Genomic DNA, 23,248 nt, shown 5'->3' with positions numbered 1-23,248 from the left:
CTTGTATGTATATGAATAAAATTTAATAACTAAAATATTTTGGTTTTATACTAATATCTTCTGGACTGGAGGGAGACATGTATATAGGAACTATACCCAAATGGGTAAGGATAAAGACCTTGGGCACGGGTTCCTACTCTCTATTCCCTCAAAAGGAAGAAACGGAAGAATCCCAGATGTAAAAGGTCCGATTATCCCATCCAATCCCTCATTCCATTCAACAACTTTGGGATATGGATCAACAATAAGTTCTACCAAGTGGCTAAAGCATCATTTAGACTGCTAAGGGTGACTGAGTTGAGGACAAAAACATTAAACACATCACTAACTTATTTAACAGTATTAAGGAAACTGAATTTTGCAACAAGAGCAATAGGTAGTAGCCTTCAGGCTGTTTGTCTTGTAGCTCACATTTACCCCCCAAACCAGTAGGCATTACTTGGAACAAATGCTAGCTTCTCAAGGTGAAATTTGCACCTTAAATCAGTAAAATATGTTGATTCTATATTAACCAAAGTAGGAAAACTGAGAAGGATGAATGAACTATAGGAAAGTGTAAGTACTATCTGTGCAATAGCCCTGGTAGATTAAAATCTTGGCTGGTTGGGATGCATAGCGAAGTTTATATTTGAAGATTGCAGGTGACTTCAGGAGTTTTAGCAATGATGACTATACCTTGGGATGTATTTAACTGGAATGGATTACTGTAATAATAGTCTTGTGAGTTTGTTCATTCCTGGTCAAGACTGAGCAAATCCCAGAAGTATACAGGAAAAATCAGGATAATTTATGAGAGACACAACTATGCAGAAAACAGGGCAAAATAGAAGGGGTAAAGTTTGAAGTCGTAGCCCCAAGCTGTGTTTCTGACAACTGAAATCCAACAACTGGGCTATAAAATCAGCCTTTGCTCTCCAGATTTAGTGAGGTAGTCACCAATGCATGTTCCTTTGAATATATACTTCTAATAGTTTGCCAGCACTTGGGTCGAACTGACATGTTGTTTTGTGAATAAATAAATCCCATTGAGTTTATACTTTTAAAGCAATTTACTCAAAAGATTTATATCAGTCTATTAGCACTGAGTCATTCATTTTTCAGAGTATATTATAAGGGAAAGTGTAAGACTTAAAAGCATTTTCACTGCCCATTATGCCCTGAGTCTTTTAGGAGCAGTAAAATGGCAAATTGCAAACCTTAACAATAGGAGAGTTAAATTTGTGCTACGGCTGGACTTCAGTGGACTTATCTGTACACTGGAAAAAAATAGGAATGGAAAGCTTAGCCAGATTTTTAAAAAATGCTCAAGACAGGCTTTATATGAATGCTTGTTAAACCTCTAGTTACCTATACCATAAAGATTTCCAATTATGAGACGACATTGATTTGTTAAGTATATTCATTAACAAGTATCCTTTACTTGTTTTACCTGATATCACCTGTCAAAATCTCTAATCAGAAAACTAAATTTAGACAAAGACCCAACATGAAAACCTTTGGATATTAATTCTCCATCTTAGAAAGTAGCCTTTATTTCAGTTAAAGGAGTCATGTTTTCCTTTGTTTCAATTCCCTTAAATGCATTTTACTTGTCTTTTTAAATTAAAGACAATCCTAGTTCTGGCCAATAATGTAAAGTTCTACATGGAAACAGAAATGTAAATTAGTCCATTTCTCAAAACTAATAAAACAGAGGCTCCTGAGGGACATTTTAGATTTCTTCAAGAACTAGAAAGGAAAAGTATCTTCCTGTGGTTAAATGTATTTCTATCTTCTGTAGTTCTTAAATAAAGTTCTACTAAACTGCTTTTGAGCAAGATGTGATTCTTTTATCATGACAAGGCTCTAGTCTTAATTTAGTCACTAACTCTCTGGATGATTTTAGCTAAGATGCATCACCTCTCCAGGGTCCCCATCTCCTAGCTGGAGATTTCCCCTTCATATTAATGACAAGACCGAAAGAGAAAGTAAAATGGAAATTAAAACTCAATGGCATTTGTCATGCAGTAGGATCAATTAATGGGGCCTAGGAAAACAGGCACACAAACTCATTGCTGTTAGGGTTATGAATTGGTTGAACTATTTTGGGAAAGCAATATAGAATTATTCCATCAAAGTTATAAAAACATGAATGTATTTTGACTCAGAAAAGGGACATAACAGTCAAAGGAAATTTGTGATAGGGGGAAAAAAGCTCAATCTGCACAAAAATATTCTCAGCAAATTGAAAACTAATTATATGCCCGACAATTGAAGAATCGGTTTATAAATTACTCTAACTATATGTAATGGAATATGCTATAAGGAATGACAAATAGAAGGAATGTCAAATAATGCAGGAAGACACATGAAACCATACAGTAGAGAAAGTGGAACTAAAAAACACACACAAATTACAACATTAAAGATGACAACAGCAACAAAATTCATGTTAAATATGAAAGATAATATTGACACCAACTTGTTAAAATTAAGTTTTTCTTAACAATTGGTAAATAACATTGAATATCATTACATGTACAATTACTTGCAATCACTTTTTTTTTTTGCATTGTTTTGTTCAGTAGTTTATATTTGTTTTTATCTCGTTTTTGTTCATGTATTTGGATACTATGTTGATGGAAATTTAAACAAAACTGAATAACCCCCCCCCAAAAAAATTGAAAATGCCAAGAAACAAATGAGAAATTGAACTAGGTAATTTTTAGAGTCCCTTACATGAGGTATTGATTGTAGTATTATGAAGAGGGGTCTTGGTTCAAGAGATCCAGTTCAAATCCTAATTCTCAATTACAATTGTTATATTGTATTATATTTGGCAAGTCACCTCAACCTGGCCTGTTTCCTCATCTGGAAAATGGTAATCTATTTACTCTCAATACTACCTTAATTCATGATGCTGTGTGAGAAATGCTTCATTATTGTTCAACATTGTATAAATATAAACATCATTCCAGCTCTAAAACTCTATGATGATGTTATTTTCAACAATTCCCCTGGGAAACCAGCCTTAGCTTTTTTTTTTGTTGTTTTTGTTTTGGGACGCGACAATGCTATATATTCATCCTTAATTTAGTCAGAAGTCTTTTAGATAAATAAATCCTTTTCCAAAGCTACTTCTTGGGGGAGAAAGGGTTAAACCCGGAAGCAGAGAAAGGCACAGTATCTGTGCCTTTATAAAGATACAGCGTAGTAAAAAATTAAATCCAGAAACAACCATTTGTTAGTTTTGTCACCCAAAACATTACCCATGTCAAGAAAATCAAGTTGGGCATTCAGCTCAGAGGAATGGCTCTTGTACCATATCAGGGAAGAGGAAGGAAAATCTCGGAAAAGACAAATCTCTGCACTCCTCCTGCTAACTACTTTTCCTGGCCTCATGAAGTGAACTCTTTAGCTATGGCCTCCTTTAAACGTAAGCTAGGGGCTCAGAGCTAAGAACATATGGCACTAAACCCTTAACATAGAAGCATCTATATACCACAAAGAAACTACTTAACACAGAAAGTGGGCAATAAACTCAGGGAAGAACTAGAATAAAGAACCAGCTCCATTTTCCTGGAATGAAGGGATGGACAATGGAGCTCACAGCAATCGAGGCTGCTCATCTCATTAAATCTTCAGGATCTCTGAGATTCAATTAATCTAATTTTCTGTTAACGAGGATTCTCCAATTCTGCAAATGCTTCCCTATTGCACATCAGCATGGAACCTAACATCCAGATGACTGTGACAATATCCATTTGGTCCTAGCTCTAGTTTAGCACACGGCAGGCCCTCAATAAGGGCCTGTTGATGTGAGGTATGTTTCTGGTCCAGGCCATGCTCTCCTCCCCAGCCCCAAAATCACTTTCCAGCTGCTTCCCCCACATATACTGTAAACTCAAATAGGGCAACAGCAATATCTTCTTTGAATAACTCAAGGCCTGATTGGTGCTGGTTTGCAGAGGGATAAATGCACTAAAAACTTATTTGACTTTGAAAGGGAAAACGATTCCCATTGGTTTACTGAAGTTATTTTGAATCATTAATAAGCTATCTGATACAACCAGAATTCCTACTATTATCTACCATAGGTATGTAGCAGTAATAATAGCAGCTCATATCTCAATAGTGAATAATATAAGTTAGCTAATGTGATCCTCATCATGATTCTGTGGTTAGGTGCTGTCCTTCGACTCATTTTTACCACATTACTTAATCACTTATGATGATATTCATTTTAAGAAAAGGAAATTGAGTTTCAAACAAGTTGAGTAACTTAACCAGGGTCAAAAAAGCTAGTGGCAATGGAAGGATATAAGTCCAGGGCCCTATCCACTCATTATGCAATGTGCCTCTCTTTAAATTTTCACAGTATCCTTCTCCTAAGGACCACAGAACAGGTAGTTGACAACAGGTGAAAAGAAACATGTCAGCTAGAAAAATAACAGGCCCAAGACAGGGGTGTGGAGACAGCTCCATTTGGGTGCCATGATATTTCGAGTGGAAATCAGGCAACTTGACTGATCTGATTTCTTTCTACCCAAGCAACATCAAATATCAGGGAGGTAGAGGATGGAGGGCTGAGAAAATTAAAAAGTTAAAATATGCATCTGTTTCCTTCTACCTCCAGGCCACCTGTCACTCAGGAGCTGTGGTGAAATGTGGTACCAAAAAATAAGGAGCGGGGGGGTGGGGTGGGTGCTGGGGAGAGAGGAGAAATCCCTGAAGATAGCAGCAGCTATTTGGTGCCTGAGTTTTGGCTAAAATTTGATCTTTAAAGCAATCACTGATCAGGAGAAGGGGGTTACAGGAGGCCTTGGGAGGAAGGGATGGGAAGCTGTGGTGGTGTGAGAGAATGCTACAGACTGGGTGATATGTTAGTCCCTTTGATCTGAATGGCAAAGGGACAGGACTCAGAAGACATAGTGGATTTAATGGCAGAAACAGTGAGAGGGGGAGAAAATGTCACCAGGAGGATGGGAGAGGGAAAAAAGAAGTAATTGTCTTTTTCTCACCAGGACCTATGGAGAGACCTACTGGCTATCAATTTTCCTCTTTTGAAGTCAAGAATGAGGCTCACAGTCCTCAACTCTACAATTAACACATCCCCAAATGAGAATAAAGTAAGAAGAAAAGTAGAAGTATGTTGGTCCGGGGTGCCAAGCCAAATCTGGATGCTCTATATTCCATTATGATCGACAGACTGAAGGAAGACCTTACCCTTCAGTCTCTCTTTGATGACTGAAATGGTAGGAAACTTACTACCCAAATTCAGTGTTAACTACAGTAGTTAAACTTTCCTCTACAAAATCTTGTGCGTTTAATAATTGCTCAGGGAAAGGAAGGCCTTGGAAAAACATCTTCAGCCAAGCCTTCCCCTGGAGGATCACCACCAGCAGAATGTACTTCACATTCCCAAAGAAGGGGAGGGGGAGTAGGACTGGAGAAGAGGAGAGTTTCTGTAAACATTTATTTTCCCCATTTGTAGAAAAGCAAAGGGAAATTCAGGATGGGATAGGATAGGGAGGGATAAGCAGGGGGAGAAAGGGACTGCTTTTCAAGTTTTTTTTTTTTTTTCCAGACTGGCTACAAAACGTATTGGATCTTCCCTTTCTGTGAAGCAGAGGTTAAGGTACAGACAGCATTCTGAGGGCCCAGATGAGGGGCCAATGGGACAATTAAGGCAAAGGAGGTTACATAGACGGGTTGAAAGTGACTGGTAGAATCAAGGGGCTTCTGTCAGGGTAGGATGAAAAACCATTTTGATCTCTAAGACGTAGGAGAGTGGAGGCGGAAACCATGCTCATGAGCCAAAGAAGTGGACACAGGTGACACAGAAGGGGAGAACAACACGGGAATGTATAAAGTACTGGCCCCTGAGAGGATGCTGGGACGCTACCTCCCTGGGTCTCTTTGGAAGAATCCTGGGTAGCCTGGGAGCCCTGTAGCATCTGCATGGCTCCCACTCAAACAAACCCAGCTCAAACATCTACTCCAAAGTATAATCGGAGTTGTTCCAAAAAGATGAAGGTGAGCACGGTGTGGGGGACTAGACGGATTCCAGCAGGTAGGAAGCCCTGAAATGAGATAATTCACAACAAAATTAGAGAGGATTGGGGGGGGGTGCTGAAGAGAGGATGTTGAACCCTACAGAAAGCGCCAGGGTCGGGCCCAAATATCCAAGTGTAGTGCCCACAATCGGAGCTACAACCCACCCCCCAAATCTTCCTGCCCCACAGCTCATTAATACCTTGTAAAAGGCCAGTGGTCCAAGTTTTGCTGTCTCCAAAGCACAGTGGACAACACCCTAGAACAGATAAATACATTAATGCCTCTGGAGGCACAAAGGTTTCATCACACCTTCTATAATAAGGCAGTTCATATCCTTAGACCTCCAAGCTGATCTCCCCAAGAACACCCATTTGGGAATCAGAATTAGGTTTACTTGACTATGTAGTCTTGGGATGGACATTTCTTTTTCTTTTGAGACTCAGTTACCTCCTCTGTCAAAGGAGATGGGTTAGACTAAATGATCTTTTAGGTCTCTTTCAGTTCAAAATTCAATGATACTAGCTCAGACACAGGAACAGCTCTCTGTAGCAGGTCAGCTGGGTTTCTGAGAAGGGAAGCTAGTGGATGGAGCTACGCCGAAAGCTGTAGGGCTCAGAGAGGAAGAAAAGAAGGGGAGGGCAGCCCATATGCCAGAATGGATCTAATATTTGTTGATGTGCTTACCTGATATTCCCCCTTGGAGTTCATCAGACGAGTCTTAAGTACATCCAAGGGTTGGCACAGAAAGGTGGCACATCCGCCCTATGGAGAAGCAAGGTTATGGGTTGCAAAACAATCTTTCATGGGTCTTTACTTTCTGAGGCTCTCAGAGGTGTTGCCTAGTAAAAAGCTCTATCAGCAATAGTCTGATATCAGAAAAATAATTATCTGGTTGTCCTGAGATTAACTAAGTGAAGAGCCCCTAAAGCTTCTCATCCTTCATGGAGGGAAATAACCAGACTCCCATCAAGGCATCCTGTCATCTGCTCTCGTCATCCTTCCCCCTTCCCTCTCCTCATCATCCCTCTCCCCATCCCCCTTCTTTCCATCCCCTTTCTCCCCCCATCCCCAAGCTCTATCAATGGTCACTGTATAGTACTGAGGAAGCAAAACCAAGATGGTGGAGTAAAGGCAGGAACCCATAATAGAGTGCCTCAGCCATTCCCAAGGGTTTTTACAAGCCAAGGCAAGTTTCTATTGGATAACAGAATTCCCTTCTTCTGTGGATCATTCCACAGTACAATAATGTCTGTGAAATACAGGGGGCCCAAGCTGGAATGATAACATAAAGGCCATGGAGAACTTACAGCAATGAAACTGGACAGGAAATGGGCAAAGATGTTATCTGAGATCATTTCTGTTCCGAGGACCAGCTGCTTGACTTGGTCATAGCAAGACAGCTTTGTGGAGTGAGAAAGGAAGGTTGTTAGTGGCTCCAAAACAAATACAGAGAAAGCAATTCCTGAAGACCAGAATAAAAAGGGATGTACTGCCCCAAGGAACACTTGCAAGAAGGTTTGGTGAGAGACTACTCCCTAGTCTATAACCCATTCTTCCTGCATCAGACAGTGTGTGTTAAATTAATGTAACCGAATTATCACTGATTAAGTATCCATGAAAGGGGGATACAAAGATAAACAGACATGGCCCTTGCCTAAAAGGAACTTCTTTTGCTCTAAGAGAGGGGCAGGGGTTTAAGGACCTCAAGTACAGAGTGGAATGACAGCCTAAAGTTCCTGGGTGTGTGAGGAGATGGAAAGGAGGGGGAGGAAAAAGGCAAAGTCACAAATATCTCAGGGGCCAGGAGTACAGCACCAGCCTCAGAGCCAGGAAACCCAGGACTGGAGTTTTGTCTTTGATACATATTACCGGGTGACTCTTAAGTAATTCACTTAACTTCTCAATACTCCCAAGCCAAGAATCTTAAGGACTGACACGTGCCAAATTTAATCAGCAAAGGGGGTTCCCATAGAAATGAAGTAACAGAGTTAGTTAAAATTTGGAGAAGAGAGGGGCAGGGAAATATAACCCACTATGAGAGACCAGGGTGAAGAGGCACCCTCTTCAGAGGCAGGCCTCTTCACCCAACTGAATATCAGAGTGCCAGATCTGACTGTGTTGATCCAGGACCAGAAATGTCTTTTCTCCTTTTTCTAGACCTCAGTTTCCCCTCTTTATTCAAGTACCTGAATTGATTCTTAAAGGTTGGCAAAGATTTGTGAAAGCTAAGGCTGGGATCGGAGTGAGGAGAAGAAAGAATGCATTTCAGGAGGGGTGGGAGGAACAAGGTCAGAGAATAACAAAGGTGGGACACAGTTTGTGGGAGAAAAACAACCAGCAGCCTTGCCCCCTCCATCAGGGACCTGAGAGCCACTTGTCACAGCTGAATTTCACAATGTTTCCCTAGCTAAAGAAAAACAAGAAAGTCAGTTCCCTTAGTTCACCCTACATTGTATTATCGGCCAGTGGCTCCATATAGGAAGCTTGCCGCTGAGAGGTCACCTACCTGCCCCACGGTGACGAGGGCCCCTCGAGAAGATGCCATTGTAGCTCCAGAAAACAGTTTCTTTATACCTTCTGCAATAGGGAGGAAAAGATTAGGTTAATGGTTTCCCTTAGCTCTCTTTGCTGGTGGTAAGAGAATAGATTCATTTCTCACTCTGGCCCCTGTTCTTTGGCAGCCCATGAGTCTACCTACCTAACCTGCCAGTGCGGTCCCCTACAAGAACTGAAGGCACTCATTCAGCATACTAGGGTTTCCTTTTAGCCCCCTGATACTGGAACCTGCCTGGGGAACATTTCACATCAGCAACACAATTCTACTGCAACACCGACTACAAAACTACCATGTACATGGTAGTATTTTATTTGGTAAACGAACAAATGAAAGTGTCTTTCTAGGACAATCTTATAATTAAGAAACAGAAAGAGAACCTTGAGTTAGAAACACCTAACTTCAAATCCTGCTTCAGATACTTACTAGCTGACAAAAGTCATCTAATTTCTGTCTCACCATCTATAAGATGGTGTTAATAACCTCATATATGTGTGATAGAACCTAACACATACATAGTGAGAAGAGAGACAACATTTGTAACATGCTCTACAAGTGTTAAAGCATCATATGAATGCTAGCTAATTAATATAATTAAATGCTAGCTAGTTAATCTAATAGAGAGAGGGAATAATACAACATGAATACAATAAGTTTGATTAAAAGTATAGTATAAAGAATAGAAATAAAGGAGTGATTTAGACAAAAGGATTTAAAAATTAATTATAAAGGAGACTTCCTTTAATTGAAGGAGAAGGCTCCATGGAGAAAAGAAAAAAGAGAGAAGGAAATAAGAAAGGAAGAGAGGAAGCAAGAGAAGAAGGAAGAATGGAAGAAAGGAGAAAGGGAGGAAGGAAGGGAGGAAAGGAGAAAGAAAGGAAAGAAAAGAGGGAGAGAAGAAAGGAGGGAGGGAGGGGTTGGGAAAGGAGAAAGAAGATTTTCAGCAGGGAGGAGGAAGAAGAGTATTGCAAATATAAAGAAGGTTATGTGAATTTGCAGGTGTCAGGGAGTACAGCAGACCAGGAAACTACACAAGAAACTGGGGAACCCTATGAAGTAAGTACCTCTGAATCAAGGGACATGACATGTACAACTTGGAGGACCTCAGGCAGATCATGTAACACTTCTGAGCCTCAAAATAAAATAAGTCAAATTATGGAGAGTCTTGAATGCTAGATTAGAATTTATCCTATGAAACCATCCTAAAGCAAAAAATTTGACAACTCTCCTCAATTCTGGCCCAGGGATATAAAGTGTTCATAGCTGAAAGGGCCCTAAAGAGACAGGCTGTCAGTGAGTAACCCAGAACCACGCCACCCACTCTGGAATGGGTCTTACCTTCTCGGGCTACACGGAATAGACCATCTAAAGCGTGAGAGTAGCTATGGGATGGATACAAAACAAGCCCAAATTAAGCTCCAACTTGAAGTGAATTTCCAAACACATACACTCGACCTGGCACCCTACTGATATTCTTTTCATACATCAGCTGGTTTCCTTCCAGCCATCTTTTTTATACTCTTGGGCTTCTGTCCCCTGGTTTCTAGACAGCAACTTGGGTAAAGGACTTTACGGTTCTCTTGTTCAACCCTCAGTCCCCTTTCTTCTGTCCCAATTCATCCTCCTCTCCCCAGCCCAACACCATGAGTCAGAGATTGTCGAGAGCAGGAAGGGGATTCTGGAGGTCTACAATTCAAGCCATGCTTGCTAACAATCTCCCCCACACCATTTCCGACCTCCAGTGATGGGGAAGAAGGGACTAGCTATCAAGGCAATTAATTCCACTTTGGGGCAGCTCTAAATGTTCAGTTGGTTGCTGCTGTGGCTATTTTATACACAAACATGAAATCTGTTTCTATGTAACTTTTTCAGCACTGATCCCAGTCCTCCATTTTCCATATAATCCGTGACCTATCTGAACACATCAGTGACATACTAAATTTTCTCTCTAGGCTAAACATTCTTTATTCTCAAGTAAAATTTCTGGGCTGTTCTTTGCCTGTTATGAGCAGGAGCCATAGATCTCCTCAATTCACAAATGGTAGTCTCCTACATACCTCAGCCACCCTGACCCTCCTTAGCTACTCACTTCCGCCTTTGGTGCACAGGTAACTTCATGTCATTCTGCATCCTGAAATCCAAAACCACAAACTGCAATCAAGAAAGGCAAGGCTATCTGCTGTCTGTACACCCAGGAAATCATAAAGGGAAAGGGACCCACATGTGCAAAAATGTTTGTAGCAGCTCTTTTTGTGGTAACAAAGAATTGGAAAATAAGTAGATGCCCAACAGTTGGGGAAGGGCTGAACAAGTTGGAGTATATGAAGGTAATGCAATATCATTGTTCTACAAAAAAATGATGGACAAGCTGATTTTAGAAAGGTCTGGGAAGATTTACACAACACTGATGCTGAACAAAACTAGCTGAATCAGAAATACATTGTACACAATAACAGCAAGAATGTGAGATGATCAACTATGAAAGCTTGGTTCTTCTCAATGGTTCAGTGATCCAAAGCAATCCCAATAAACATTAGACAGAAAATGCCATCTGCATCCAGAAAAAGAACTAAGGAGACAGAATGTAAATCAACATTTGCTATGTTCACTGGTTTTTTCTGGTTTTTTCCCCCCCTCTTATGGTTTTTCCCTTTTGCTCTAATTTTTCTCCTCCAACATGATTTATAAAGCAATGTGCATTAAAAATAAATAAATAAAGGATAGAGAGAAAAAGGCAAACAACAGATGAGAAAGAAATGAGAATTTTCCTGTTTCCAATAGTGAGGCCCTGAATTTCTAAAGCCTCTGGAAGTTAATAATTTTCAGACAAAATCACTTAATCAGTTTCTTTTTTTTTTTTCTTTTAAGGACAAAATTAGAAAAGTTTATTTTTTAAATATTAAACGTAGTAAAAATATATGTAAATTCAATATAGGCATACGTATTTATATAATTATCTCGCTGCAAAAGAAAAATCAGATCAAAAAGGAAAAAAATGAGAAAGAAAATAAAATCCAAGCAAACAATAAAAGAAGTGAAAATGTTATATTGTGATCCACACTCAGTTCCCACAGTCCTCTCTTTAAGTGTAGATGGCTTTCATCATCACAAGGTCATTAGAAATGGCCAATTAGCTTATTTTAAAGAATGCTTTCTGACCTAAGATTCATTAGGAAATCCCTTTATTATGGAATCAAGTTATCTCTGCACACTAAACCAGTTAAAACAGTGCAATGAAAGAAAACAGTTTGGGGATAGACTAAAAATGTAACTTTTAGCTATTGTAGGTTACTCATAAGATTTTTTGACTGTATTATCATTGTCCATAAATAAGTTATAGTTATATGACACAAGATAGAAGGGTTTTTTTTTCCTTTTTTTTGGGGGGGGGGGGAACATTGGACAGTAGTCAAAGTATTCAAAGAGAACCACTGGAAACAAACTCACAAAAAGAATATAAAATTGAGCTAAATGTCAGAAAAATAGGTTTGATTTAACAAGAAAATATTTTGTATGTAAAACAAGAAGAAAAAAAAGTGCTTTTTGACTTAGGACTTTCTTGCTATCTATGCTACTTAGGTCTTATTCTGAGAAAAGGAAATCAAATACCCATTTGACCTTTTTTAAATTAAACCAGACAAACAGGTACCTGTCTGGTAAGATCTTTTTTTTTTGTTTGTTTCTTTGTTTCTTTCCTTAACCCTGACATTGCCTTGTGCCCCATAGACCTATGACAAGAAAACCAAAATAACAATGATCATAAGGGAAAGGGTTGAATGAAAGTGACCAGTCACAACTAAGAGGGCACACACTTACCTGACATTCACCATATCTGCAGGAGTCCCCACAAAACCACCAGCAAAACCTGAAACAGAAAAAGAGAACATAAAATCTCACAGCCACCGTTTTTCAATGGACTCACTGAACAAGATTTCAGATCCTTCTGCTAAATCCGCCCTTCCTCTCCCCTCCATCCAAATGATAATTCTCTCACCTCCAAGAGATCCCAACAACACCTTCTTATAGAAAGGAATGGGCCCATGGCTCCCGGCAGTGAGCTTATCTCGGAATGACTCATAGATGGCAAATCGGGTAAGGGAATAGGTCATCTGTGGGCAATAACATCACAATTTAGAACGAAAGCTCTTGATGAGAAGTCTTCAAACGCAGCATAACTTCATACTATGATGGAAAGGTAGACAGGCCATACCTGGACATAGAGCCAACAGTTCTCAAAGCAATGGGGCAGTCTGCTAGGGCTGGTTTTCCCAATCTCTGGAGATTCCCAGTTAGGCTACCCCTGCTCTTGCTAGGAGCCTCCAATTGAATTAGGGTTTTTTTTTTTTTTAATTCAATTTTATTTTATTTTCAGTTCTGAATTCTCATCCCCAACTCCCTCCTCCACACGCTTTGAGAAGGAAAGTGCAAAATCCATTATAAATATAATACAGCAAAATAAATTCCATATTAGACAAATCTGAGAGACAGGACAGAGCCAGAGCCAGACAGAGAAACAGAGAGTGAGAAAGTGAGAGAGAGAAAGAGAAAATAAGCTTTAATCAAGTCTACCAGTTCTCTCACTGGAGAATAAAATGTTTTATCTCAAATCTTTTGAAACTGTGGTTGATCGCTGCATTGATCAAAGTCCTCAAGTCTTTCAAAGTTGTCTTTATATAATCCAATTGGGTTGGAGAAGAGGAGGTGTGGAAATCAACTAGACTTAACAAATTTTAATCTCCTGGCCATTTGCTTTCCAAGGCTCAAATCCCAATGCTCAGTACTAGTCGATATGTAGTAAGGAAAGCAAAAAACTTAAAATTTTAAAGAATGAATTTCAACATGAAAACTATGGAAATGTTTTACATGATTGAATTATTTACCATTTTAGAGAGGGGGGAGAGGAGGGAAAGAGAAAATTTGGAACTCAAATTTTTTCTTAAAATGAACATTAAAAACTATCTTTACATGTAATTGGAAAAAATAAAATATTATTTAAAAAAAAAATATGTGCTTCTTCTTACCAGGACTAAAACTCTACTGCTAGATCTTCATGACAAAGTGTGCAAGTAGGAAAACAGGGTTGAGTTAGGATGTTTTTTAATTTTTTTAGTTAAGCAAAGGAGGTCAGAAAAGTTGTTCTGTATGGTAGAAGCTCTTTGCAAAGTTTATAATTTTAAAGTTTAATTCTTTTTAATGTTTAGCTAAGTTTCATTAATTTGTTTAATGAATAAAATGATTCAATATTCAATAAACATTGACCTTAAAAAAAAAAAAAACCTCAAGTGCATACAATCATTAAATGGAGAACAAACATCTATGCTGTTCAAAAATAAAGTACAGGGACTAGAGAGTGTCCAGTTTAGGAAAAGTTTCCAGAAAAAGGTAAAAGACCCTAATTAATGATATTCAAACTCAGCTATTCTCCAGTCCTTCTTCTGATCTTTGTTGATATATACATTCACCCATTTTTATTAGTTGTACATAACATAGATGTACAAAACACTATTTCACAAACTCATTTCTATGAATCAATATAACCTAATTGATTAGCATATTGAATACAATCTCAGATTTTTAAACTTGCATGAAGTAAAGGGGCAAATAGACCTTTACAGGGAGAATACAAAAGAGTGACTCAGTCTCATGAAAACTGCAGCAAAATGAGCACAATCTTTAAGAAGCTCGAAGAAACATTTAAAATGGCTTTTAAAAAACTAAGTTCAAATGAGTTCAACCATTATAAAAAGCAATTTGCAATTATGCTAAGAAAGTGACTAAAATGTCAAGGCCCATTGATTGAAAGCGCCCACAGCTAGTCATATACCTCCAATGAAATCAATAATTTTTTCAAAAAGGTACCATATACATGAAAATTATCATAGTAGCACTTTTTATAGTGTCAACAATATGGAAACAAGATGATGTCCATCAATTAGGGGATGGTTAAACAAAATGTGAGCCTTGAGTGTAATGGAAAACAATAATAACCATTGGAAATTAAATTATATGTAAGAAATTAACTCTTTACATACTGAGGGAAATGAACATGACAACTACAAAGGAGTGCAGGTAAATATATATGAACTGATGCAACATGAAGCAAGCAGAATCAGGAAATCAACCTGTGTTGAAAGAACAAGAAAACAATCAAAATTGAATGCAGTGTAATTATAATACACTTTCTTCCCTTCACTTGGAAGGCCAGGGCTGGGAGGCTGAAGGGATGTAGGAGGTGTGGAAGGGTGAGTCTATATTAATGCTGAATAATTAATGTTGAGATTTCATTGATCCAGTGCTTAACCTTGGTGAACTGTTTTGTTTTTTCCTTTTAAACCTTTTAAAAAATGTGTTTCAAAAGATAGTTCTCTGAAAGATGAAGCAGTAAGGATAGAGGAGAAGATGTAAAAGGAGTTATATGAACTGACGCAAAGTGAAATGACCAGAATCAAGAGAACATTGCAGAGTAACAGCACTATTATATGACCAACTATGAAAGACCTAGCTATTCTCAGCACAGAATCCTGAAAGACTTTGATAAAAAATGCCATTCACCTTCAGAGAAAGAGTTGATGGAGTCTGAATGCAGATCAAAACATATTTTTTTTACGTTCTTTATTATTCTTGGTTTTTTTAGTTTCTGTTTTCTTTTGCAATATGGCTAAAAAGAAAATGTCCTGGATGACTGCTCAATCATTGTCTTCTTAGGAAGCAGGAAGAGAGGGAGAAAAGAGAGAGCTCAAAAGAATTTGGAACTCAAAATTTTAAAGAATGAATGTTAAACATTTTTGCTTACATACAATTGAGGAAAAAAAAAAACCAACATTTTTAAAAAAGAAGTTTCTTTATCTAGAAATTACTTGTGTCAATAAACCACAGATCCAATTCCTATTCTAATGCAATTAATGAAACAGAAAAAACAACTGGTTGGACTAAAACTAGTCATTAATGGGTTGATGCTGTCTTAGATGTTTCCTAGGAATCTGCCCTTAGATTCAGACTTCTCATTATTTTTATCAAAGACTTGGAGGAACAAGCTGAATTTGTATTTATTCATCTGTAGCTGCCACAAAGTTGAAAGGAACAGTTCATATATTAGCTGACACAATGAGGATCCCAAAAGATCTCAGTAGACCAAATCTAGTAAGATGAAATTTGATAAGAATAAATACAAACTCACATTTTAGTCCAATACCCTCATTTTTTCCCCTGAGTTGCACCATTTCATCAATACAAGGAACTCCCAACATGAAACAAGAATTCTCTGAAAATTCAGTTTTAAAGTGATGCCTAAGGATTTCCTTTGCTTCTAGAAACACATAGCTTGTCAGAGGCAAATCTGAATTAAAAGTCAGTCTTCTATCCGCTAAGAATACCTTTATTTTTTACAAGAGGAAACTCCCTTTTCAAGAGACATTAAGAAACTTCCCATACTTTTTTTTTTTTTTTTTGGGGGGGGGGGAAGAGCGGCAGAGAGAAAGGAGAGCCAGATCTTAGGTTTCTTCAGTGTTGGGAAGCTCCCTTTATTGATGCAGATGAGCACTGACATGTCATTTTTTATTTTGAAGCTTGTCTGGGTCACTGAGGGGTTAAGTCTAAGAGTCAGACCCAGTGCTTATCAGAGGTGGGATGGCCTTGAAGACCTGTGCTCAAAGAGAGCCTTCTATCTCCTCTCCCACCAGTGTCTATCACCCAGTATCGTACAGGTATTCAAAAGTAGAGCTAGGATTTTGATTTTAAATAGTCACATCATCATGTATGTATGTATGTGTGTATCTGTGTTAAACCAACAGAACTAGGTTCAGATAACTGAACCATGGCCAGACCACAAGCCTGTGGGAAAAGACCTCAGGATTCTGGTAAACAAGCTCAAAGTGTCAACAGCGTGGTCCTTAAAAAAGTTAAAGGAACCATGCCCAGAAATGGCCAGGTCAGAGTCCTTTTGTCCCTTCTCCTGACTGAATCCCAATTAAAATATTGGATTCAACTGTGTTTGCTACATTTGAGAAAGGACTTTGACAAGCCAGAGTACATCCGATAGGAAGGTGGCCAGGATGGTGAGGGGACTGGCAAAGATACCAGATGGGAAAAAATGGAGCTATCCAAGTTTAAGTAGAGAAGACCTGGAAGGTACCCTCAAGCATTTAAAAGTTCTTACCATGAAAAAAATCCAAAAGATTTGACTTAGTTGGCCTGAGAAAACAGAAGAATGAGCACAGGGTGAAAATTTCAGAGGCAAAGTTTGGGGGACAGCTAGGCCGTGGATTCAGGAGGAACTAAGTTCCTCAAATGACCTCAGACACTTAATACTTACTAGCTGTGTGACCCTGGGCAACTTAACCCCAATGGTTTTGCCAAAAAAATAAAAGAAAACCTGGAGGCAGAGTCTATTTCCTTAACTTTAATGATTCTGAAACTCTCTAAGTTGTCTTGACTGTTCTTATTTGCACTCTTGCTAGCTTAACTGTTCTTGTTGATTGATGTGGCTTTTTCTTATATGCCAGAGCATAGCAAACCAAGACATTAACAAATGTTTGCTGACACAACCTGAGATAGCAGAAAAATTTCCTAACAATGAGAACTACTGCAAACCTCAGGATCCTGTGGAGTTCCCACTCATTGCAGCTGTCCAAACAAAGCCTATGGAACCACTTTGCATCGGGGTAATGGGAGTATAAAGGGGATTCCTCATCAGACATGCAGGGGCTGGAATGGATGATTTCCAAAGTCCCTTCAAACTGTAATTCTAGGAATCACTTGTGTCCAAAATAAGGAATAGCCTTTTCCAGGGAGAATGCTGTGGAAGGAATTCCTAGAATCTAGACCAGTGGTTCTCAAACTTCTGTTTTCAGTATCTTTATCTTATTAAAAATTATTGAGGATCTCTCCAAAGCGCTTTTGTTTATCTGGGTTATATTTATAGACATTTACCATATTGGAAATAAAAACTATTTTTGAATTTGTAGACCCTCTAAAAGGGTTTCAGAGATCCCCAGGATTCTCTAGACCATGCTTTGAGAACCACTGATCTAGATTCTCAAGAAGTCTTTATTAACTTGAGGCATCTGTGATTTCCTAAGGCTGTCCTTACTCCAAAGTGAGCATTGCTTTCTGATCAAGAAAATCCCATATTTTAACATGTTTAGCATATATCAGATTACTTTCCATCTAGGGGAGGGGATGGGGGAAGGGAGGGAAAAATTTGGAATGCAAGATTTTGCAAGGATCAATGTTGAAAAATAATCCACGCATATGTTTTGAAAATTAAAAAGTAATAAAAAAAAAAATCCCATAGGCAAAAGTCACATCCTACTGTGTGGGAGACCAGGAAGCATCATGGACAGAGCACTAGTCTAGAAGACCAGAGTTCAAATCCATTCTCAGACACTTACTAGCTTGTGATCTTGAACAAGTCACTAAAATACTCTCACTGTCAATTTTTCCCAATCTGTAAAATGGGCATAATAAGAATTCCGCTTAGAGCTGTCAAGGGATCAAATAAGAACATCAATAAAGGATTTTTCAAAGGTTAGAAGCTTCTATAAATATTATTAGAATTATTATTATTATTCCTATGATTTCTATTAGCACCACTGACCTGCCGGCATATAGAAGCGCTGATGCCATTGTACAGGGCCAGAAAGCCATCCGTCCGTACCACCTTTAACGCCATGCCGGTCATCTTCATCTCTATCTTCTGCTGTGTCTGTAGATGGACCTGCACAAGTCAAATCAGCATTTATTAAGCACCTACTATGTACTTGGCAATTTAAGTTGCAAAGACAACCTTCTCCCTTCCCTCCCCCTCCTAAAAACACAAAAAGAACTATTTTCAAAAAGTTCATAGTCTAATGCAGTAAACAACATGCCAATTAGATATAGATAAAGAGAGATATCGGATAAATCGGAGGGAATCGTGGAGAGAAACAAAGCACATATGGGTGTCCCCAACATTAGGGGAGACTGGGAAAGGCTTCTAGCAGGTGGGATTTTAGCTGAGATCTGAAGGAAGCCAGAAGGCAGATGGGAGAGATGAGGAATGGGGGCAGGCCAGTGAACTTGCAGAGATAGGAGATGGAGGGTCTTGTGTAAGGAACAGGCAGAGAAGGGACAGCAAGGTGTTAAGAAAACTGGAAATATCCCTTCAGAACATGAACTGCCAATCAGCCAGGTCCCTCCTTCCCATGCTCTCCTCCTTCTCCTGCCCAGTCCTAGGCTTCCTATCACTACATTACACCTACCCCACCATACACCCCACAACTATCCCTTTAATCTCTTTGATCCCTTTAATCCACAGCTTCCAGACAGCCTCTGCTCCATTCATCCCCATCCATACAACCAGGCAGGAAGCCAAAAGGGAGCACATAAAAGTGAAGACTCCTTAAGAGAGTGTAAGCTAACTAGTTTCCATGAACTTGTTCTGGGGCTCCCGGGAAGAAGCTCTCATGTAGAGGTGTAGCAAGGATACCCCTGCTGTGCCCACAGGTACCTGCAGATCTTGTAGATATAATACAACTGCTGTTGGAAATTACTTATCCCCAGAAACAGTTGAAAATTACATGCTACCAGAAATAATTGCCTCTGGATATCTCTGAGAAGGGATGAAAATCAACAATTTGTGCTTCATTTACAGAAAGTGATAAGTAGTTTAACATTTATTGCATATAAAAATGCCAACTTATCCAGGTGCTGTATAAAGCTAGAAAATCATCCTGGGGATTCATTCTGGGGAACAAAAGATCAATAATCTCAAAGGAAATAATGGAAAAAAAAAGTGGAAAGGAAGGGGACTTGGTAATAACAGAATTCACAGTAATGACCAAAACAATTTTGTACTGAATAAGAAACAGAAACATTAATTAGTGGAACAGATTAAATATGTAAAATACAGAAGCAATTGCATAAAGTTATGTAGTATATGATAAACCCAAAGAAACCAGCTGTCGGAGTAACAATTCATTCATTCAACAAAACCTCTGGGAAATCTAGCAGAAACTATGATTAGACCACTATTTTATACCATACACCCAAATGGACACATTACTTAAGGCATTTTGTTGTTGTTCAGTTGTTTCAATAGTGTCTAATTCTTTTTGGCAAAGATAATGCAAAAGTTTGCCATTTCTTCCTCTAAAAGGAAACTAAGGCAAATAGGGTTAAATGACTTGATCAAGGTCACACAGCTAGTCTCTGCTAACATATTTGAATTTAGCAAGATGAATCTTCCTTAATCCAGGTCTGACATTCTATGCACTATGATGCCATCTAGTTACTGTATTTAAGACATAAAAGGTAAAATTGTAAACAAATTAGAAGACCAAGGAGGAAATTACCTGTCAGATGTATGATACAGAACATGAACAAGCAAACAAAATCACAAGTTTCTAAAGTCTCATTTCTAAATTTCTGTACTGCAATTTCCTATATATATAAGGAATCTTCAAATTCATAGGGATTTGTTATTCCCCAATTGACAAGTAGTCAAAGCATATGAAAAGGCCTTTTTCAAAGGAAGAAATCATAGCTGTCAATAGCTATATGAAAAAAAAAAATGTTCCAAATCACTAGCAGAGAAGTGTAAATTAAAACAACTCTGAGGCAGCTCCTTACCCATGATATTAGAAAAAGTAACAAAAAAAGGAAAATGACAAATGTGGGGGGGGGGGGCCAAAAAAAATACTGATATAACTTCTGGAAAGTGATTTAGAACTATGCATAACATGTTTATATTGGATTACTTGCTATCTAGGGGAAGGAATAAGGGGAAGAGAGGAAGAAAAATTTGGAACATGTTTTGCAAGGGTGAATGTTGAAGACAATGCATTTATTTTGAAAATAAAAAGTTTAACAAAATAAAAAGATATTATTTTTAAAAATTATGTAAAAAAGCTATTAAAACCATGAATACCAGGTTCATAACACCAAACAGATCAAAGATATGTGCATATTACATATTACAAAAATATTTAAAGTACCTTTTTGAGGTGGCAAAGAATTAGAAACTGAGGGGAGATTCACCATTGGAGAATGACTAAACAAATTATATAGTTTATGAAGAAATGATGAAGAGGATGGTTTTAGAGAAATCTGGGAAGATTTATATGAACTGATATAAAGTGAAGTGAGCAGAACCAGAGAACAATTCATACAATAACAATATTATAAAGACAAACAATTTTGAAGGACTTGAGAAAGCTAACCAAGCATGACCCCAGAGGACACGTGGTGAAACATGTTGCCTGCTTCCTGACAAAAGTGATGGACTTAAAAAGTGCAAATTGGGACATATTTTTTGGGACATGGCCAACGCAGGAATTTGTTTAGTTTGACTATGCTTGTTTGTAACAGGGCTTTTGTTTTTCTTTCTTTCTCAATGGGAAAGGGGAGGGAGGAAAAGAAGATAGATTTTCTATTGATTGAAAAAAAAGGTTTAATTTTTTAAAAATCTCCATTTAGTTTAATAGTAAGGTTAGAGAAAGAAAGGTAAAGACAAAGGAAAAGGCAGGAAAGATATTACAAAACCCTTAAGGCCAGATGATCCAGTTGATAAAGCCCAGCTATCCGATGGAACACTAAGAACCTTGCTTGCACAGGCTTGGGTATTTGTTGAGACAAGACAGAATATTGAGAAAATAAAAAATAAACAAACAGAACCTGAGGTACAAAGGTCTTTACCCAAACCAATTTTTTTCTGACAAAAATAGGAAAATCACCAGGAAGGCTGCCACCCTATGCCAAACACATTTAGCCAAGCTCCCACCAAGTGCAACCACAACACCCTCCCTTGCCAAGAAGCTCAAGTCACAAAACAAGACCTCACACTTTCACCATCTTATTCTTTCTTCCCCTGAAGGAGTTTGGGGTTTTTTTTTTTTAAAAAAATTTCATCCTAAACTTAATCACCAAATAAAATGGGCATCCATACACAGAGTAGCCAGAGAAAAAGGCTGCATAAGAAACTGTAGGGATCCATTCTGCACAGTTTGCTTTTCAAGTCTTGGAAAAAATTCAGCCTCATTGGGATGATTATGGATTTTGCTGAAGTTTTTACTTCTCATGCTGGTAGCTTTTTTTTTTTTTTTTTTTTTGCTCCGAATGAGCAAAAGTGAATATCCTCAACAGAGGTGCACAAAGGGTTTTTAATCACCTCAGAGAATTCCCTACCTCTACCATTTTGGGGGTTGCTGCCATTCCAGTTTCCACATCAATAAGGAGCTCAGTCATTCAGCTCCAATCTCCCCCCCTTCTCCATCAAGCTTTCATTGGTCATTCTAATAATGATAATTCACAATTATATAGTGCTTTACAACTATTTCATTTTATCTTGACAACAATCCTAAGAGTAGGTACTATTATTTCCCCCATTTTTAGGGATGAGAAAACTAAGGTAGACAAAGGTTAAGTGATTTAAGTCACAAAGTAAGTAATCTGCGGGTTGCATCTGAACTCAGGTCTTTCTTCCTGAGAAGGCAACTAAGTGGCAAGACCTGGAGTCAAGAAAACCTGAATTTATTTTTTATTTTTTTTATTTTCAAAACAAATACAAAGATAGATTTCAATATTCATCTTTGCAAAACCTTGTGTTACAAATTTTTCTCCCTTCCTTCTCCTCACCCCTCCTTCCCTAGACAGCAAGTAATCCAATGTTAAATATACAATTTTTCAAACATATTTCAACATTTATCCTTATTTCAACATTTTATCCTTATCCTTATCAACATTTATCATTATTTATTTATTTATTCAACAAGAAAAATTAGATTAAAAAAGGAAAAAAAATGAGAAAGAAAACAAAAAGCAAACAAACACCAACAAAAAAAAAAAAAAAAAAGTGAAAATGCTATGTTGTGATCCACACTCAATTTCCAGTCCTCCCTCTGGGTGCAGGTGGCTCTCTCCACCATAAGATTATTGGTACTGGTATCAATCATCTCATTGTTGGAAAGAATCATGTCTATCACAATTGATCATCCTATAATCTTGTTGTTGCCATGTATAATGATCTCCTCTTTCTGCTCATTTCCCTCAGCATCAGTTCATGTAAGTCTCTCCAGGCCTCTCTGAAATTATCCTGGTGATCATTTCTTATAGAATAATAATATTCCGTAACTTATTCAGTCATCCTCCAACTGATAGGCATCCACTCAGTTTCCACTACAAAGAGGGCTGCCACAAACATTTTTGCACATGTGGGTCCCTTTCTCTTTTTAATGATCTCTTTGGGATGCAGGCCCAGTGGAGACACTGATGTATCAAAGGGTATGCACAGTTTTAAGCCTTTTGGGCATAGTTCAAAATTGTTCTCCAGAATGGTTTAATCAGTTCACAATTCCACCAACAATGTATTAGTGTCCCAGGGAAAACCTGAGTTTAAATCCAGACTCAGATACTTAATAGCTGTGCGACTCTGAAGAAATCAGTTAATCTTTATCAGCCTCAGTTTCCTCAGCTATAAAATGGAGATAATAGCATAGCATCCTCTCCCAGGGTTTTTGTAAGGATCAAATGAGACAATGTGGGTACAATGCTTTGCAAACTTTAAGATGACTTATAAATGCTAGCTATTATTATTATTACTACTATTACTGTTATTATCCACTGAGACACTAATTGCCTACTACTGCTCAACTTGTATCCCCAGCATTTAGCATACAGCTTAAA

The 23,248-nt window shown here is 38.2% G+C and overlaps 1 protein-coding gene across 1 annotated transcript in view; it reads right to left on the bottom strand.

The window, feature by feature from the left end:
- Positions 1-2,117: 2,117 nt before the first annotated feature.
- Positions 2,118-23,248, bottom strand: part of LOC100922058 (mitochondrial dicarboxylate carrier) — a 33,365-nt gene continuing 12,234 nt past the window's right edge. The window contains exons 2-11 of the mRNA XM_003768608.4: positions 18,186-18,305; positions 12,585-12,699; positions 12,407-12,455; positions 10,680-10,721; positions 9,929-9,972; positions 8,543-8,613; positions 7,344-7,436; positions 6,721-6,798; positions 6,236-6,292; positions 2,118-6,062 (exon numbers count right to left, since the gene is read on the bottom strand). Coding sequence (XP_003768656.1) covers positions 5,967-6,062; positions 6,236-6,292; positions 6,721-6,798; positions 7,344-7,436; positions 8,543-8,613; positions 9,929-9,972; positions 10,680-10,721; positions 12,407-12,455; positions 12,585-12,699; positions 18,186-18,305 — 765 coding nt within the window. The 3' untranslated portion in view covers positions 2,118-5,966. The remainder of the gene's footprint in view (positions 6,063-6,235; positions 6,293-6,720; positions 6,799-7,343; positions 7,437-8,542; positions 8,614-9,928; positions 9,973-10,679; positions 10,722-12,406; positions 12,456-12,584; positions 12,700-18,185; positions 18,306-23,248) is intronic.

Source organism: Sarcophilus harrisii, chromosome 4 (assembly GCF_902635505.1).
Source record: "Sarcophilus harrisii chromosome 4, mSarHar1.11, whole genome shotgun sequence".
In the NCBI taxonomy this organism is placed as follows: domain Eukaryota; kingdom Metazoa; phylum Chordata; class Mammalia; order Dasyuromorphia; family Dasyuridae; genus Sarcophilus; species Sarcophilus harrisii.
This window is presented reverse-complemented; position numbering and strand designations above follow the sequence as displayed.